Below are 20,277 nucleotides of genomic sequence, written 5' to 3' on the forward strand. Positions count from 1 at the left end.
CTCCCCGCGAGGGAGAAGTCGCTTCGCGGAGCCCCTGCCGCGCCTCCGCTCCTGTGCCTCCGCCCAGGGGCTGCGCCGGTGCTGCCGTGGGGTCAGGAGAGCGCTCGGGACGGGGCTCCTGGCGCGGCCTGAAAAGACGCCCCGCGGCCACCCCGGGCCCGGCCGCACCGCACCGCCCCGCAGCGCGAGGCACCGCCCGCTCCCAAAATGGCGGCGGCGGCCGTTCCGGTTCCGGAGGGTGCGAGCAGGCCGGGATTGGGGAAGATGGCGGCGGCTGGGGCGTCCGGGCGGGGTGGGCTGGGGCGGGCGTGGGTCTTCTCCGGCTGGGCCCTGGGTCTGTGCTCGCTGCTGGCCTCGGGGACTCGGCCCGCCGCTGCTACCACCCACTGGGTAGTCACCGAGGATGGGAAGATCCAGCAGCAGGTGAGCGGCCCGGGGGGCGCGGGGCGCTGCCCACCCGCTGCGGAGGCACGGAGAGCCCCTGCCCGTGCCACCGCTCACCCGCAACCCCGGCCTGCCCCGAGCGGTGCGGCGCAGGGGGACGATGGCCCTCGGCCTGGAACGAAGCCCTCCCTGTCCCGCAGCCGCTGCAGCAGCCGGGAGACAGTGCTGGACGCTCCCGGCGGCCCGGCACGGGGTCTCCCGCGGCAAGCCGGCGTCGCTCGCGAAACATGGCTTGAATCCGCCGGAGCCGCGGGGGGAGGCGGCGGGGAGGGGCGGCCGCTGAGTCCAGGCGAGCCGAGGATGGATTTCAGCTGGAATCGTGTTTGGAGCGGCGGTGTTTCGTGCTTAGAGGCCGTCTCCCGGAGCTCCTCCGGCACGACGCGGGTCCCGCTTCGGTGGCGAAAGCGGCGGGACCGCGACCCCAGCCCACAGCCGTGACCCCCCGCGGGGCCGGGAGCGCTCCCGGCGCGGCCCCGGCCCCAGGCACTCCCGGGCTTCTCGCCGCTGCCGGCGCAGCCCCAGGTATCAGTGAGTCTGCGATTTTTCACATCCCGCCGCTCCCGACCCGGCCGCATTCCCTTCCTGCTGAAAGTGGGAAAGAAACGCTGGCGTGTGTGCTCGGTGCAGAAGCACACGCGCGCCCTGTTATGCGGTAGTCTTGTGGGTTTAGCCAAAATGTCTTATTTTGATAGCGGGCTGTGCCTCACGTTCACTAAGCGGCTTGAAAGAGTCGATAAGCGTTTCATGTTTGGGCTTTTTCTTAGTTGCTTGGCTCCCTCTTTGTTGGAAGGGGAGCAGCAGCAGAAATTCACTTTCATGTCAGATCTGATCGGTTTCCCTCTGGAGCGGAAGAGTTAGTAGCCGTAGCAGGCAGTGTGGCCTTCCCCCCGTGAAAAAGTGTGGAGAATTGAGCGTCCATTAATATCACCTTCCTTGGTGAGGATTTTTAGTCGAGTCTCCTAACAAAATGCATTATGGTCCTCGGACAGGTGGAACAGACTTTCTCTGCAGGAAGCTTTTGCTGTGTTTATGATTCCGGGGCACTTCGGCCATCTGTGTAGATTGAGGCATTCACACGCCCTAGTTAATCATAAATTAATGAATGACAACACTCCAGTGCTCTCTCATCTCCTTTCCCCACTTAATGCAGTGGGGGAGTGGTGCGAGTATGTGATAATGGCCTGGAAGCATCTGTATGTGTGTACTGATTGTATGTTATAAAATTTGGGTCAAGTGTTGATTTTGATTATTGCATGAAAAGCAGCTGTGGCTTGAAAAAAATATAATTAGATAAAATGGCTTGGAAATCTGATTAGCTGAATTCAGTACCGATTTTAAGAAATGGCATTTTATGGTGTCAGCTAACTGATGGTGCAGGTAGGAGCTTTCACTGTACCATTGCCATGCAGTAGGCTTTTCTGTTACAGATGCAAATGCTTTTTAAGCGCGAGCATTCCCATGTTCCCTGTATAAAGTTTTCAAGGCCTGTTGTTGACGTGATAAAACAATATCTGTGGAATAATTTCTCTTACCTGTGTGGTCAAAATTAATCCACCCATTTCAAGCAAGGAAACTTGAATTATAAATATGGTATTACTTGGAATATCAGGAGCTGGCTTCTTCAGTAGCTGGAACGTAGTGCAGCTGGAACATAATGCTGCTAAATGTCCAGTGAGTTTTTTGCAATAAGATGTGTTTTGGCATCTATTAATTTCATCTCCCTGGCTCTTATACTTAAATTTGTGAATAAGAAAATTAGACTTAAATTTGTGGTTATTGCCATTGCCAGCCCTACGTGGTACATTTGAGTTTCATTTTTGCCACTTAGTTGTGTTTTGGGGAATGAGAGGACAAGTTTTACAGTGAACTTGAATGTTGTTTTAAATGCCAAAATATAGTAGTGGTTCAATAGTTAGCAACAAAAATGGCAGATAATCTCCACTGTCCAGCAATAGGAAGGAATTGTCATTGTCCCACTCTACACTACTGTACGCTCGTGCAGTCATACCTTGAGTTCTGGGTACTGTTTTGGGTGCCTCAGTGTAAGGTCATCAAACTATTAGACTGTGTCTGGAGGAAGGCAACCAATAAGGTGGAATGTCTCAAAGGTAAGACTTACGAGAAGCAGCTGAGGTCATTTGGCTTGTTCAGCTTAGAGAAGTCTAGGGAGACCTCATCACAGCCTAAAACTTCCTTAAGGGTGGCAGTGCATGAGGAGGTGCTGATCTCCTCTCTCTGACGATCAGTGAGAGAACACGAGGAAACGGAATGAAGCTGTGCCATGGGAAGTTCATACTGGACTTTAGGAAAAGGTTCTTCACAGAGCGGGTGGTCAGTCATTGGAACAGGCTCCCCAGGGAAGTGGTCATGGCATGAAACCTGCCAGAGTTGAAGCAGCATCTGGGCAGCACTGGAAGGATTCATAATTGATTTAACAGTTCATTGGTAGAACCTCAGTATTCCAAAATATGTGAGCTATCCTTCTCCTAATACCAAGACTTTATTAACAAGACACAAACCTAGAACATCCCTGCAGAGTATCCCTTTGCTTTAATTTTTCAGAATATTCTTAATTAATTTGTTATTTATCATGAGAACTCATTGGTCCGTTCCCACTTGAGATACTCTAGGATTCATTGGCAATGGGAGCCTCTGCATGTTACGTGCTCCAGGGCCCTCACCACCTCGAATGGGCTTTGCTGACCTTGAAACCAAGGACAGAAAGCTAAAGTGCCTCCCTCCACATGGGTGCCTGGTGGAGGGGGATAATTGCACCCCTCGCCCTGTTGGCTCCAGCCTTGCTGCTGCAGCCCTGGATGCAGTTGGCTGCCTCAGCTGCAAGGGCACACTGCTGGCTCACCACCAGCTTTTTCCCCACCAGAACCTAAACACTATTTCTGGAAAGCTGTTTTCGATTCAGCCCCAGCCTTTCCTGCTGCATGGGGCTATATCACCCTATGAGTTTGTTCTTGACGTTGTTGACTTCATAAGGTAGGTCCTTGTCAACTCATTTCTCCATCCCTTTCTCTAACTGCAGCCCCTCCTTCCACCATGGCCATCCCACATTTGCAGAGGACACCAAGCTTGTTGAGGTTCCTTTTGTTTGGTGTCATTAGCAGAGGGTTTTTTCACTGTCACTAGTGAAAGCCTGTCTCAGTAAAGACTGGTATTGATCCCCAAAGGATGGTGCTGGTGGTCAGCCGCTGTTGGACTTTGCACTGCTGATCACAGTGCTTCCAGCACAGCAGTCTCTGACTGCAACTGGCTACTGGTAGCGAAGAGTGGTGGTATTAATTATTCAGTTTTGGAAATACTGGCATTCTCAAAGTCTGAAACACATTTTTAAAGATTGTCAACTTTTTACAGAGGTACAGGCTTAGTTTTCACTTGGACTCCCACAGTTTATCTGAATGAAGCCTGTATAATTAAGAGGTAGGAAAAACTTAATTGATTGTAAGACCCAGACATTCCCACTGCTAAAGGAGCCACTAGCTATGGATATGCAGATAAACACAAGTGATAACTGACTTCCTTGTAGCTTCTGGTATACTCTACTGTGAGTTTTGTTTTCTGTGTTACCAAAGTGCACTATGGATGAGGAGCTGAAAGGAGGAGTTACAGATCCTGACCTATATACAATATATACTATCTGGAATATGTTTGAGGGAAGAAGGGTGAGAATATGTTATTGATCTAAAATCTCTCTCAGGTGTTTTTCCTTATAGTACAGCAAGGGTGCAGGCATTTAGTGTGAGATTACATTCAAGTGAGATTGACTGTTTTGTGACATAAGATCTCTTGCAGTACCTGGGCTGAGACTTGAGTTCCTGGTGTTACAACAACCTGGCAGCAGTAGCAAAGTTAACATGGATTGAACAATTTTCCATCTATCAGCAAGCTTCCATCTAGTAAACAGGAGTGCTTGCTAAGTAGGCACTGCTGTTCCAGTTTCTACTGAGCATTTCTGAACGATAAAACAAATTAATTCCTAGCAGTACATGTAACACTTCAAAGTCTCAGCCATCAAGAGAAAAGCCATCAAGCTGTATCTGTTACTCTAGTAGCTGGTTTTCAGATCAAAGACATAATTCTCTGGATCAGTTCATATTCTTCTTTTACTCTGAGTCCACCTTCAAATGTATGTTCCTCCAGACAGGGGCTGAGTAATCGTCTCTCTTTAATGAGATTATAGCTACTCAGTGCACGTGTTTATAAGCCTTTTCATTTCACAACTCACAGTATAAAGTTCAGGCTAATATATAACTGATTTTAGACAGTGCTTATCTGCCAGTAGGGAAACTCGTCTCTACAGAAATACTAGTGTACTTAAAGAGAAGAGAGAAACTTGTCATAAAGAGGACAGACAGTTGACAGATTAAATGCAGTGCAGGATACAGTTTCAGTGGTCATTCATGGCTTTAATGGTGGGGACCACCTGCTACCATGACACAGAGACCTGGCATACCAGAGCTGAGGTAGGATCTTTCTAGAGATCCCTTGATGGAGGCGATTGAAGCTGAGCGAGCTCGTGGAGACTCAAAGGACTGCCTTTGTGTGGACTACTGTAAACACTGAAAGCATTGCTTCAGCATAATTAAACTAAAGCTGAGAAACCTTCTAGGCAGATGGTCTAAAGCAGGATTGGGAAAGTGTTCTGGCAGATTCTGGCAAGGAATCTGAGTTGACAAAAAGTTGTTTTGGTTTTAATGTGTTGTCATGTGTTTTGAAGTCCATTAGAGATGATCTGGAGAGGAGAGTGAACAAGCAATGCTGGTTAACCTGCTGGGGGCTAGGACAACCGGACGCTCAGTACATGCAACATCTGAATTTCCTGCAGTGCAGTAGTGGCTTAGTGCAGTAGAGAGGGGGGACAGTACCTAACAGTTGTTCATGTGGTTGCGGATTTGAATGCCTGTGGACCTCAAGTAGGAAAAGGGCAAATTGATTCATGGATGGCTTTAGAGTTGGTTAATGCGTTAATCTGCCATCTCAGTGCACCAGGTTGAGATGAGAACAGTGGTCCATATACTCAAGAATATAGGAAAAGCAGCCATCCAAATCCAAGGAAAGCTGAAAATCCAGTGAAGCTGAAAATCTAGTGCAGCCAAATAAAAATCTATTTGCTGCTTACAAAAGCATTTTCTGTGGTATATTAAGCAGTCACTCAGTCCTGTCTTGAAAATGAAAGGTGGATGTTTGCTTTGCTCTTTCTATAAAAGGTTAGTTTGCTTGGCTGTATGACCTCTTTCTTGACTGAATTTCTTATACTTCCAAGTCTGTTGTGTGCTAAGCAAAAGAAAAAAAACAAACCAAAACAAAAACCAACAAAAAACCCAAAACCCTGTTTATTTTTACTGAAGTGTGTCAGGTAGCATGCCTTGCTCAAAACAGACCTAGGCTGGAGGTTGGTTTGAGTGTTCTGTAGTTCATCAGATGTCATTCAACCCCGGGGTGATGAGCTGAAGCAGGATAGTTTTGAGACATAGGTCAGCTTATCCTCAGGAAAAGGGAAACTTTTTCTGATTTACAGCTTCTCTTGATCACCAAAGGACTGTAGGACTTAGGCCTCCATCTAGTGTGAAAAATAGTAATTTAAATAAAAAAAACAAAACCTCCTCACTTTAAATTTTCTGCCTTTTCATAAGTGCGTAAGAAAATTTTGAACCTGAACGTTTTGGATGTTGAATGGCTGAGATGTTTAACGTCCTTGTCCCAAATGGGGACCTAGAGCCACACTTCACCAGCGCTGCCTGCTCACAGGGGAGCACAGCCTACATATTTCTGTGTCACTGTGAGCGTCACGACTAGATCTGAATTTGATAAAAATAGGCCTTGTGGTAGCCTGTATGTGGTGTGCAGTCAGATATGCAAATTTTTCGTTTGTTGGGGCAGTGGTGGAGAAGAAGTAGCTTTCACTGTTCTCAACTCAGCAGTGAAAGATTTGCATCTGAAGTGGAAGAGCAAAGAGGTAGATCCAAAGGGCCGCTGAAATACAGCTGTTGGTGTCCATGCCCCTCACACCTGCTGCAGTCTAGCAGGTAATCTTATGCCAGGTTTGACTGCTGACAGAAAAGCTTTAGTGCAAAAACATCTGTATTTAGCCCAGCATAGTCATATGTGCAGAGGTGGTTCAATTTTTAAGTCCAGAATGCCCTAGTGGTGGCTCTGACCTTGTGTAGGCATGTCATGCTCATTCCTCCACTCTTGTTGTTTTCTTGCAGCCTTGTCCTCCAGGCACAGTGTGCTCCCAGGTTTTATTTCTTTTAGCATCCTCACACTTTGATTTCCTGGCCTCTCATCCTGTTTTATGTTGCTTTTAAAATAAGGGTAGGACAAACTGACTAGATGATATGAATCAACTGTTCAAAACTGATTATTCTGTGGTGAAAGTGTTCATGGTGCCTGGCATGCCTTTGTCATATTGTGAGCTTCACAGCTAAAGGGTAGCCTAGAAGTGGCCCAATCACATGTCTGTATGAAGATGCCATCAAAGCCCAAAGGAGCAAAGTCAGCAAGACTGTGAAATCCACTGTTATTTCATGTAGCTGCTTGCTTTAAAAATACGTCTCTGAATAAAGTAAGTTCCCTCAAAATTTAACCAAAAAAAAATTAATGGGTTTTCTGTTGTTCATTTGTTGAATTTGTTGAATTTGTTGTGTAAGTCTAACTACTAGTTTGCCTGTCTATATTTTCAATGTTAGAACATTTAATAATTTTAGGATTTGGCAGTGAGCAAGCATCAAGAACCAGTCTGCCTTTATGAAAAAAATGTACTTGTTCATTACAGTTGTGTATGAGTATAATCTCTCCATCTCTTGATTTGATTCAACTGAGTGTATGGCTGGCATCTGGTTTGCTGCTGAAGAATATAAACCTTACCTAGAATATACAAGTTGGAAACTTGTACCCTTAAGTATGACCAACAACACGTTGCAGACATGTGGTGTTACAAGTAAAGTCCTGTTTTCCTTTGATGTGTTTAGATCTGTTCTCTACGATATTCATAGCTGGTGTGATCTCAGTTGAATAGTTATTCAAAATACTGCAACTTTGTTAGGTTTTTTATGTTTGAAGTGGCCCAAGTGTTTAAAATTTCTGGTTTTTTCCTGTAGCACAGCTAGTATGAATAATATCGGAACACCTAGTGCTGTTTGTTAACAGGTTCTGCAGCTCCAAGCTTTTAAATGGCTGAATACTTATCATAAAAACTCATTTTTCTGTGTGAATTTTTCAGTGACATCCCTTGGAAGAAGTATCTTTTGACTCTGCCTACTCATCATTTGAATGAGTCAAAGAACTTTTCCAGTTTCGTAGCTTGTCTCGCACTGAAACCCATACAGATTTTTTTGCGACTTCCTCAGAAATGCCATGAAGTATTGTGTTGGAGTGTCAAGTATCAAGACAGCAAGAATATACCAAAAGACAAGCACTGGTTTTCAGATCGTTTGCTCACACTCCAAATTGCAAGGAGTTGCAGCCTTTTGGAGTGGGAATTGCCTTCATTTCCTACAGTGACAAAAGATCCACTGACTATAAAACAAGTTCAGCTTCTTTCTGTAGTAATCTGCCTTCTGTATGCAGCATAAAGCTTTTAGGATGTGAAGAGGTACTAACAGCTCTTCCAATTTTGATGTGCCTGTACCTCAGTTAACAGGGGGATTTCCACAGTACTTTAAAAAAAAGCCTTACCTAAAAATGGTTGACTGAAGCATCCTTTGACCCTCATTTTAAAAATTTAATTCCTGTTGCAATATAACTGGATTGTCAAGAAAAATGTACTGGAAGGTTTGACAAAACTTAACAAGTCTAACTATTCAGAGATTTTGATATATGCAAGTAACATAGGAGACTATGAAGGAGACTTCAACGTTTGATTCAACTCTGATGTCTTTTCTTGTTACATAAATTCTGTGTGTTTCTTGCTGAATCAGATTCTTGGTATACTTTGTGACTGGATAAATTTGAACTGGGCTTTATAGAGAAACTTTCACCTTTGGGCAAAGTGGAACAGAGAACACTTATTCTGAAAGTGTTTTGCTGGCAGGCTTTCTGCAGTGTAGCTACAGTAGCCATCAAAGGTTCAAAGAAAGCTTTTCAGCAGTATTTTTTTTCCTTGTTTACTGTGTTTGAATTGAAGTCAGATTCTTGCATTTCAGGCGCTTCATCTTGAATGTCACAGTTTCAGCACTTTGGAGGAAGAGTAAATGAATGTGGTGCTTTGCCATCAGTCTAACACACTTTGAGTTAAAAACGATTTCAGCACACTATGCTTCCTGCTTATCTTCACCACTGTTGCTGCCCTTACCTTTGCTGTACAGTTTACGTGGATGTTATACTGTTGTTTGCTACCTACTTGCTGTGCTAAATTCTTCATGAGGTATCATTATTGCCCTCAATGGCAAACACAGTATTGGTGCTCTTCACAATCGAGTACATCAGCCTTGCCTTTTTCCTGCTGTAGAAATGGCTGGCAGTGTAAAGAAAATGTGTTTGATCTAGGAAGGGATGTTGTATAAGTCTTAACAGTATTGCTGGCTGGGTCCGAGAGGAATAAGTTTCAGTTCAAAAGCCATGTCTATCACTACAGAGAGTGGGATAATGAAGTGCTCACCTGAGGCCAGCTCAGACTAGCCTACTGATCTGGCTGAAAACTTACTGTTTAATCTTTTATTTTTCAGCTGCATTAGTTGGCCTCTTTCTCAGTAGAGCTATAAGATTACAGATAGCAAGAAAAGGGAGGATTCGCCTACTTGGCAGCAGGCTGATTTTTTTGGATCAATCTAAACAGATCAGAAATTTTTGGTTTAAATTCTATGATATTCTTAAGTTTGAGCACCCTCATCCTCCAGCCAATGCCTCTTGAAGGCCAGTTGGCATTGTTTTTCTCATTTGCAGGCATGATATCATAAGATCTCCTGTGTTTTTTTATTAAGAATCTGTTTTCCTTTGTGTCAGATAGTATTTTTTGTAGATCTGAATGCTTTTTATTTCCTCAGTTACTGTTTTGTAGTGCCTTCATACTGTAAATGTATAAACTGAAGAGTATAAGAACTAATAGAGTATTTTCAGTTCACTTTTACAAGCTGCCATCAGTGCTCTGAATACATTGGATGTGCTGGCTCAAATTGCCTCTGCAAACCTTGCATTATTGTCTGGTGTAGCTGCTTAGTTTTTTCATTCAAATTATTTTTTCCAAAATTATTGCACATAAAATGCATTTTTATTTGTAGGAATAGTCTTTGATAATTTCTTGAAGTGGTCTTGAACTTTCAGACTCAGAAATGATCAAATGGAAATAAATGTAAGGTTGGATTTACTACTGTGGTGGGTTGACCTAGGCTGGATGCTGAGTGCCCATCAAAGTTGCTCTATCACTCCCCTCCTCAGCTGCACAGGAGAGAAAAATATAACAGAAGGCTCAAGGATTTAGATAAGGACAGGGAGAGATCACTCACCAGTTACCATCACAGGCAGAACAGACTCAACTTGGGGAAATTAGTTTAATTTATTACAAATCAAATCAGAGTAGCGTATCAAGAAATCCAACAAAGTTTTAAAAACACCTTCTCCCAACCCATCCCTTCTTCCCAGACTTAACCTTATTTCTGATTCTTTACCCCCTCCCCTCGGTGGCACAGTGGGATGGGGAATGGGATTGTGGTCAGTTCATCACACATTGGTTTTACCACTATTTCCTCCTCCGGGGGAGTACTCCTTCCCCTGCTCCAATGTCATGTCCCTCCCACAGGGGACGGTCCTCCATGCACTTCTTCAATGTGGTTCCTTCCCACAGGCTATTACAAACTGCTCCAGTGTGGTGTCCCTCCCACAAGATGCAGTCCTTCAGGAACAGGCTTCTCCAGTGTGGGTTCCCTGTGGGGTCACAGATCCTGCCAGCAACCCTGATACACTGTGGACTTTCTGTGGGTTCACAGCCTCCTTTGGGCATCGACCTGCTCTGGTGTGAGGTCCACCATAGGCTGCTGATATATCTCTGCTCCATGATGTGCTGCAGGGGTACAGCCTGCCTCACCATGATCTTTGCAACAGGCTGCAGGGGAATCTCTGCTCCAGTGCCTGGAGCACCTTCTCCTACTCCTTCTCCACTGACCTTTGTATCTACGGAGCTGTTTCTCTCACATATTCTCAGTTCTCTTTTTTCTGGCTGCAGTTACTTCTGTACAATAACTTTTTTTCCTTCTTGACTATGTTGCCCCGGGGATGCTACCACAGGTGCTGATGGGCTCAGCCTTCACCAGGAGTGGGTCCATCTTGGCGCTGGCTGGAGTTGGCTCTGTCCGACATAGGGGAGGCTTTGGCAGCTTCTCACAGAAGTGACTCCTGTAGCCCCTGGCTATGAAGACCTTGCCATAACAACCCAATACAACTACTAAAGTTCTGGGTTAAGAGCTTTGTGTTTTCGCACTGGTAAAGTTAACTTTCTACAAGGTTGAAGGGTTCTATGCTATTATTAGAAAGTGCTTATTTGCTGGTGACAAAGTGAGGTCTGATCTGGAAGTGAAAATATGAAGCCTAAATTAAAATACTCTTTAACTTGAGATGAGTGGATTGACATAACTTTATGAATGAATTTGAAATTGTATTGCTTCTTGATTGTTGCTGCCACTTTGATTTCTGCTGCCAGGTAATAGTTGATGGGAGTATGATACTTGTTGCATTCTTTTCTGTCAACCCATACACACTGAGTTGGTAACATACCACTCCAAATTCCTGCACGCTAAATTCAGACCTAACTCTCATGAGACTGTCTTATCAAAAGTTAAAAACAGAAGCTGTCCCTGAATATCGTTCTGTTTCTGACTAAATTATAAGCCAAGATCCTTAATCTTTCAGAGTAAAGCTCTCTAACTGGTGATACCTGCATAACTTTCTGCAAAAAATTGCTCCCCAGATGCAGTTTGTCACTGAAAGTGGAGCTGATAATTGACTTTGCTCTCAGTGACTGTGTAGTATCATGCAAGCAGCCTTTAGATGTCAGATGTACAGTGGTGTTTTGGAATGGGTGATGAAGTGCTTTAAATACAGTAAAACTTTCCTTTATTTTCTTTGCAAATTCGTCTCTTATTCATTTGCACATAGCACAGTAGTTTCTCTAGCAAATGAGCCATGGACAAGTGCTACATTCAGTGCATAACTCTGTTTTTGTGTGCAGCCAGTTCAAAGTGAGGTGGGGCTCATAGGAGGAAATATGAAAGACGACTATAAATAAAATGTTGTAGATTTTGATACTTCAACTAACAAAATTGTTAGATTTTTTTTTTATATGGTATTTTCTGTGCTTCTCTGGATCATAGCAGATACTTGGTCATCCTTTATTGGCAACAGTTGAATCCATGATCTCCAAAGTGTAAAAATGGACTGGTGTCACTAGCACCTATTATTTTCTATTCGTCTGGTTATATAAGAGAATTAATTTGCTAAGGCAGAAAATTAGTTAAATATAATGGACTGTGTAGGTAGCCCCTGCCAAAATGGCTCCATAATAAAAGAAGCACTGAGACTTTTGACTTGGAAAGGAATACTTCGCCAAATTTAGCCAAAACCACCCTTAGGGTTTAATAAAAGGAACAAGTGTTTATGTCTCAGAGGACAAGGCCCTTACTCAGTCAGGAGTTGAACATAGACTTTTATAGTCAGTAATCCAAAGAAAGTAGATATGAGCTTACCTGACCCACAGGTGAGAGAATACAGCCCAGGGCTTAATCTGTTGACAGGACACATTACAATTACCATGAAATTTGCTGTGTCCTGCTGGAGATGCAGTTTTCTGCAATAAGAGAGAGTCACAGAAGTGTGTCCAAGTTGTTTGGAAAGTTGACAAAAAATGAAGAGCTGGAGCTCAGAAGGTTCTCCTGCATATGTATGTATGGCAAACTTTTCCATTACATTGCAATGTCACCGGGTTTTCACAGATATCATGGGGATGGACAGCCCACGTAGTTGTATCAGTGCTAACATACAGGTAAGTGTTTACATCTGTATGCAGTAGCTAGTTCTGTATCCTGAAAGGTTGAATGGAAACTGAGCAAATCCGGGAACATCCTGGTGTAGATCATCTTACCATAACAGTCATGTTAAAAATGTGAGATCTTGCTGTCTTTGTCAGCTTGTCATCTTTTCATCCAGTTGCCACATTCTCTTGTCCATTTCCTTGTTTCTGTTCTCATGCTCAGTGAGCTTTCCTGAACTAATTTAATTTACTAGTTCAGGTAAAGCAACCGAAAGGGAGTTATGCGCTGTTCAACTCCTGAGTTTGGGTTAGCTCACGGCAGAGCCTGGCGGGGCACCAGAGCTGGTGTGCAGCCAGTGTCCTGGTATCACACTGACAGATTGAAGGAAACGGGGCTGGAAGCATGGAAGTGAGCCTTTGGTCTTTGATGAGCCTTTGCATCGGCTCAGCTGCTCATCCACCTTCTTGACTGTAGTGACTTTCCCCCGCCCGGTCACACAGCAGGATTGATTTGGCATGATGACAAGGCTGGGCTGTTTGGAGTGAAGTGCTGTGGCTTATTGAGCCCAGCTAGGCCTCAGAGTGAGCCTGATGTGTAACTGCTCTTGTCTGGGACATACCTCTAATGCTGCTCTATTGAACTGCGAACTCCTGTGCAAAGCTCTGGAAGTGCAGCACGGTCTCCTGTAGCAGAGCATTCAGTCTTCTCCTGATTCCCTATTGATTTTGTTCTTTTACTTATTAATTCTGAAGGCAATAGAACTTAATGCTAGGCTGGTGTGTTACATTAGTTGCACAGAGGAGTTGAAGCTGAAGTACTTTATGCCTATTGAAGCACACAGTAGAGGAATTTTAAAGTTATAAAAGAAAACTTTGTGTGATTGCAGTCTAAGGTATCTAGTATTTCAGCAATAATGTTTGTTGTGAGAAATTTAGTTGCCTCATGCTTAGAACTTGTGTGTCTGAATAAACTAAAATTAAAGCGTGGTTTGAATTGGATTCTAAAATAACTGTTTTTCGAAGTACAGATTTTAATTATGGACATATTATGAATGCTGACTGGACAGAAAACCTTTGAACAGACAAACTAATTGAATGAACATAACTGCCTACCTTTTAAAATCACTCCAATTAGGAGAATGTTTTACATGATGGACTGTTGAAATTTCTTGCAGGTGGATTCACCAATGAACTTGAGAAACCCTCATGATTTGGTAATACTAATGAGACAAGAAACAACAGTTAACTACCTCAAAGAACTGGAGGTAAAGCACAATATTAAGTACTAACTAATTTCTGAAAATACAGATTTTTTTTTTCCCACAATCTTTATAGTGATAGTTTTAGATGGGGAAAAGAATTCACTGTTGGCAAAATTCTGTTTCAATGAAAGGATGAAGAATTTTTCAGAGATCGGGAATTTTTTGCCCCAAGTCTGCTTAACTGGTCTCCAGTTGCATCATTCTCTTTTGTTAGCCATAATCCTAACATTTTTAAGGAAAGTCATTCAGATACTAGATTCTGTTGTACTGTATTTCAGAAGAGTACAGAGCAGGTCACCTCTGGTTTAATTTGGGCTCATTTATTATTGAAAAAGGGTCTGAGACCCTTTTGAAAAGGGTCTTAATGAACTTTGAGCTGATAAACTGAAGTTTAAATATAAAAGGGGTTAGGCAAGCAAACAGCTCACAGCCCTTCAGGCCATGCACTCCTTTCTCTCTTGTGCCAGTTTTGGTTTTGTCAAATTAGCATAACAAGCTAACTGGAAAGTTAGATGAGCACCAGAGGTAGCTTTAGGTGAATGGAAGAAGTGGAAGGGAGCAACAGAAGCAGGACTGCCCCTTGTGTGACTGAATTCAGCCAGTCTTTCTCATCAAGGTATACTCTTTTTTGTGGTAATGAACATTTTAGCTGTGGGGCATGGGCTGGGGATTTGGAAGTTGCTAATGTCCAACTTGCGCATACAAATGACTTTCAGCAGAAGTTATATATTGTAAGTTCTTGTACAAGTTTCTATTACTTCTAGTTTATATCTGTATTGTTGCATAGTAGCATGCAATCAAATGTGTATGGCTAAAACTGCGATTTTTTTTTTCTATTATTATTTCACATGTATAGACTCCTATGATATTTAATGTGTTTTCAGTTTGCACATCTGGGTGAGAATTAAATGCAGCTTACTGTACTGGAACAGATCGTTAATCTGTGTGATCTATACCTGTGAGCTTTATGGGGCAAAAGGTAGCTCCCAAGGCACAGCATAAACTGATGTATGGAAATTAGTCTCAATTCTTGCATTTGCCTGCCACCTGAGTTGTACTTAGCACACTGAATGCTTAAGATGATGATTTTGTTTGCAATCTCTAGTATTAGTTCCATGAGGTCTTACAGTGAAGAAAAAGGGTCCAAATATTTAAAAGTTGACATACTGTTAGCAGCTATTTCTTCTTTTCCTAAACGGACTACCATAAGCTTGGAATGTTATTAGCCCTCCTTTTAGGTACAACAGAAGAAATTATTATAGTTGTATTATCTCTAATGAAAGTATTTACGTTCCATCCAAATCCAAAATATACTACAGATGTTTTAAAAGATAGGAAAATATTCCCAAAATTTAATGAGTTTTTTAGATTTTTTTCAAATGAACTTTGTTGTAAGGAAAAAATTGTACTGTTGAACTCCTAGCAACTGTAGAGTTTGATTTCATCAGTATATATTCTTCTGTTTCCTTCTCTTTCCCTACAGAAACAGTTAGTTGCTCAAAAGATTCATATAGAGGAAAATGAGGACAGAGACACAGGGCTGGAACAAAGGCATAACAAAGAGGATCCAGACTGCATTAAAGCAAAGGTGCCCCTGGGGGACCTAGATCTGTATGATGGCACATACATCACCTTAGAGAGCAAAGATATCCGGTAATAAGATGCTTTATATTCTAAGATTTTTACTGAATTAAAAAAAATACCTCTAAATGAAAATAAAAAGAACAATACTTAACACAGACTGATCTTTAGATGACAGTTTAATTTTTTTTGTGTTACTGTGGAATAAAATTGAAACAACATCTGCTACTAGTTGTGAACAGTTACAACACAGTTTCCCTCAAACAGTCCATGTTAGCCTTACCCTGAAACCTTTCCTTTCTCTTCTGAGTTCTGTTACTGTTACTCTGTACTGACGTGTCCAGACATGTAAATTAAAGTGAAATGCATCATGTAGAAGGGGGTTGAATTTACTTGAGTGTGCTTTCAGTGTTTGAGTTAGACACACTTATTTTAGTGGGAACTGTCTTGACTTAAATTTGAATGAAATTCAGTTGATTACTGAGCTGTTGAACCTTCTGGTTATATTTTGTCCCCTGTGTTTAGAAAGTAAAGGATGAGCAGACAGTCTCCTTGACATTTGACATCATTGGTAATTCATCTGCAGGGCTCACTGTCTTGGTTTTGTAGTTTCATTGAAGTGGGAAAAGATCAGTTTTATCCTCATATACCTTCATTTGGACTTCTCACCAATATTTGGGATTGGTTTGTTTGTTTCAATGGAAGAGTCTTCTAATCTGCATGCAGTGCCATTGGCCTGGCAGATAGATCATTAATCATAGCAGTGATACACTAGGTTGACGCTTAGACATTTTGGAGGCTATCCAAATGTTGATGTTTTCTCTAAAGCCAACAAATTTATTTACTTTATCCTATAGTGCTGACATCCTGGTACAACTGAAATCTGGGAAGACATCAGAAATAGTCTGATGTGCTCAAACAGGGGATTTTTGTAATGATTAAATCAGAGTACTCTCTGTGTCAACTGCAATACTGTTTCTTACAAACTTCAGCAATATTTTAATCTGGAGTCTGTTATGTTATTATGTCTTTAGCCCTGAAGACTATATAGACACAAAGTCCCCAGTGCCTCCAGACCTGCAGCAGCCAGACTGTACAAAAGTTCTAGATCTTCCATACAGTATTCATGCTTTTCAGCACTTACGGGTAAGTGAGCAAATGCAAGTATGTGTATTTCTCCATTAGGAAGAGGAATAGAAAACCCTTACTGGTAGTTCTCAGTCAAGATTACAAGGCATTGTAATCTTTCAAGACTATTTCACATTTTTTTTTAAACTACAGTTGTGCCTTGATTAAAGTACCTGCTTATAGGAGAACAGTTCTATCAGATTTATACAGTTTCTCTTTTATTATTGTTTACTGTACTTTAGAGGACATTTTTTGGAAAATGGAGTATTTTGTGTTCATAACACATTTCATCAGCAAATTGGTAGCTTTTGTTGGAACTACTACTAGTTTGTGAATTGTTTCTCCAGTTGAAAATTGGAGCATGGTGAACAGAGTTGTTTAAATGTATGACAATTCAGGATCAGAAAAGGGTTTGCAGGTTTGTCAGTAGCTCCTAACATACTTGACCATCTGTTTGGTATCTGAATGCCAAGCCCTAACCCAGAAGGTGAGATAACTGTTCTTTCAGCTGCTTTAGGAAAGCTACAGTGGAAGAGTGGTGCAAAAACTGGTTTTGTGAACAGCATGATATGAGCAAATTTTCTAATGCAGATGCAGCTTTAGCAGTTATATCTTGATATTTATTTCATTACAAGTCTTTTCATCTACAAATAAGGATTTTCTTACAGAAAAAACAGGAAGTGAAGTCTTATTATCTCTGTTCTTGGGTCTGAATGTATTTTTGAAAGAAGGACATTTGTTCATGGGGATGGAAGAAAGAGAAGAAGTGTAGGGATACTTTCATTGTGTGCATGTAACCTGATAAACATGATTTAAGTGCTTCAGTGGAAATCAGTAGCTGCTGGATACACAGTATACTACCAGAAGTGAATATTTCTTTTGTAGCACTCACAAGCAGCGACTGCTTTTGGCTGCTTTTAATATTTGCTTATCTGACATACTCATAATCTGTCAGAGGTGAAATTATTCTTTCAATTGCCAAAGATCCTGAAAGGATGATAAGATCATAAATAACCAAGCGTACATTTTCCTGAGTGTCATGCTTTTGTTTGTATTTCTCTACTCTTAGTTAAAGTGTCAGCAAATACCTGTATTTAATTTTTATTTTAGGGTGTCCAAGAAAGAGTTAATCTTTCTGCACCCCTTTTACCTAAAGAAGATCCAATCTTCACATACTTATCACGGAGGCTGGGAAGAAGTATAGAGGAAATAGGTCATCGTATTTATGACGGGCTAATGAAGGTATGAAACTGAAATCTTACTGTATGCACAAAAAGAATGCTAGAAAAGTCTCAGAAGATTAGATACACCTCATACATGCAATCAGATCCAGTACTAGTTTTGTACGTATATTTTTGGTTTACATTTCAGTTTCAAAAGGGAGACTAAAACCATTTTCTGCTAGGCAAGCAGAGATAGGAGAAAGCATCAGCAAAACAAGTAAATAAATACTTATTGTCATCTTTATTGACTTATGTAGTTATGTTATCTGGCAAGCCACATTCATTATCTCTGTCAAGATAATAAGAGCTTTTAAACAAAAATACAGGTACTTAAAAGAACAAAGAAGAAACAACAGTACTGAAATGTGTATGTTTTTATTAAATGCCTTCCTGCAAAATCTAGGAATTCTCATTGAACCCCATTAAATTGCTGATGCTCAAACTACTGTCACCTCTCATTTCATCTCATTTCAAATTTTTACATGCCTGAAAGGCAGAAGTTGTGTTTCTTTAATACATTTGTATGCCAGTTCATTCTTCCTAAACAGTCACAACTGTTGCCAAATGGCAGCTTTCCAGTGGAAGAGGATAACTTAGAGCAGCTGAGCACCAGCTTTTAATCCTATGGTAATTAAAGCCTGATTAACCTTTTAGTTCATGTTTTAGTAGTTAGTACAGTTCATGTGTTTCTCTTTACTGCAGAACTCTTCTTCCTGGGTACTCTATAATATGGCTTCTTTTTACTGGCGAATAAAGAATGAGCCATACCAAGTAGTAGAATGTGCCATGCGTGCCCTTCATTTTTCTTCAAGGTAAGGATTGCTAATAAGGATTTCTTCTCAGATTGCTTTTCTAGTTATCCTAATTAATAAACAGGTTTTGGTTTCTAAGACTGTATACTAATGAGTAATCCATGTTACTTGTTCTTGGTCTCTATGTGCTGTACTAGGCATATATATAGTTGAGACGTTTTTCTTAAATGATATATTTTAATGCGTGACTGACAACTGACTGTGTCCTTATGCACAATTCTTTTACAGTTTGACCCTCCTTTAATGTCCATTTTTGCTTCTTTTTTGTATTCTTTTAGGCAAAATAAAGATATTGCACTGGTAAATTTGGCAAATATTCTGCACCGGGCTCACTTCTCTGCAGATGCAGCTATTGTGGTTCATGCAGCTCTGGATTACAGTGACTTCTTTACCAGCTATTACACTTTGGGAAATATATACGCAGTAAATACAATCTTCATTTTCCAAGACTTGAAGAAAATTGAATATTACTTAATTTTTTTGGCTTGGCTCTTTTACAGTGTGTCTTGATTTCCACGTGATTTCATGCTTAATGTTTAAGATTCTGTCAAGAGACTTTCATCCAAAAGTCTGTCTTTCAGCAAATTTTTTTTCCTGGTAATAAATTCCATAAAAATTCTACTGCAGCCTTTCTTTAACAGATATAGTGGCTTGAGTGCCAGAAATGACAGGCTGCTTGTTACCATAAATTAAAATTCAAGTTAAAGGCCTTCTTCAAAAATTTTCTTTAAAAGTTGAATATTTTTAATTAAATATTACTGAACAATGGCTAATTCTCTTGTTCTCGGTCATTCTTCAGATGCTTGGAGAGTACAACCACTCAGTCCTGTGTTACGATCATGCTCTACAGGCCAAACCAGGGTTTGAGCAAGCGGTAAAAAGGAAGCATGCTGTCTTATGTCAACAAAAACTTGAGCAAAAATTGGAAGCCCAGCATAGGTAACTAAAGCAGTATCCCAGTGGCAATGCATACAATTCAACTTCTGTTGCAGCAACCATGTGCATTTCAAGAAGGATAATGATTTTCAACTCACTATAATTCTTTGACTATGCAGTAGAATTGAGCATAAGAATACTTAAGGAAACAATGTTGAATATATGCAACAAGGTAGGAAAAGGTGATATTCTAGAAAGCATTCAAATAAATTTTTCTCTTGTTTAATTTTCAAGATCACTTCAGCGAACATTAAATGAATTAAAGGAATATCAGAAGCAGCATGACCATTACCTTAGGCAACAAGATGTTTTAGACAAGTACAAGCTCATCCAAGAGGAACAAATCTTGAGGAACATCATTCACGAGACACAGATGGCAAAAGAAGCTCAACTAGGTACAAATTTTTAGTGTTCATGCTCATTAAAGCAATGAAGTATTGCACATATTCAAATTATGTCAGGACATAACTTCCGTATATATTAAGATGGCCCTGAGTAGCTGCTGTGTTTTGCTTATTAAAGCAAGAGACTGCAGCATGTTCTTGAACAGGGACTTTTTTTCGGTGTTTTGAAGCTGTATGTTCCTCTGGGCTGATGAAGTCAATAAAAAGGGATTGACTGAACTGGGGGCAGAGAGGTTGACTGTATGCTGTCATTGTCTCCTCAGAAACCACACTTAATGTAATATAAAAAAATGTTTTGTCCTCTGCAGGGAACCATCAGATTTGTAGACTGGGCAACCAGCAGCATAGCTTGCACTGCCAGTGGGACCAGCCTGTTCGATATCATCGCGGAGACATTTTTGAAAATGTGGAATATGTTCAGGTTTGTCTGTGAATTGATACCACTGCTTTAAGTTGCATCCCATTTGCCTTATTAGCAAAATAATTCTATTTTTTTCAGACTTGACAAAAAAGGTA

At 41.4% G+C, this 20,277-nt stretch overlaps 1 protein-coding gene across 4 annotated transcripts in view; it reads left to right on the plus strand.

The window, feature by feature from the left end:
- Positions 1-192: 192 nt before the first annotated feature.
- Positions 193-20,277, plus strand: part of TTC17 (tetratricopeptide repeat domain 17) — a 56,007-nt gene continuing 35,922 nt past the window's right edge. The window contains exons 1-10 of one of the 4 annotated variants that reach the window (XM_064657796.1): positions 193-423; positions 13,591-13,680; positions 15,161-15,330; positions 16,293-16,404; positions 17,497-17,628; positions 18,312-18,421; positions 18,700-18,844; positions 19,221-19,360; positions 19,592-19,752; positions 20,070-20,182. In XM_064657796.1, coding sequence (XP_064513866.1) covers positions 208-423; positions 13,591-13,680; positions 15,161-15,330; positions 16,293-16,404; positions 17,497-17,628; positions 18,312-18,421; positions 18,700-18,844; positions 19,221-19,360; positions 19,592-19,752; positions 20,070-20,182 — 1,389 coding nt within the window. In that variant the 5' untranslated portion in view covers positions 193-207. Of the gene's footprint in view, positions 424-857; positions 967-4,841; positions 4,920-13,590; positions 13,681-15,160; positions 15,331-16,292; positions 16,405-17,496; positions 17,629-18,311; positions 18,422-18,699; positions 18,845-19,220; positions 19,361-19,591; positions 19,753-20,069; positions 20,183-20,277 lie in introns of those variants that run through there. The other 3 variants (XM_064657797.1, XM_064657800.1, XM_064657798.1) reach the window with 3 other exon arrangements.

This window comes from Pseudopipra pipra, chromosome 6 (assembly GCF_036250125.1).
Source record: "Pseudopipra pipra isolate bDixPip1 chromosome 6, bDixPip1.hap1, whole genome shotgun sequence".
In the NCBI taxonomy this organism is placed as follows: Eukaryota; Metazoa; Chordata; class Aves; order Passeriformes; family Pipridae; genus Pseudopipra; species Pseudopipra pipra.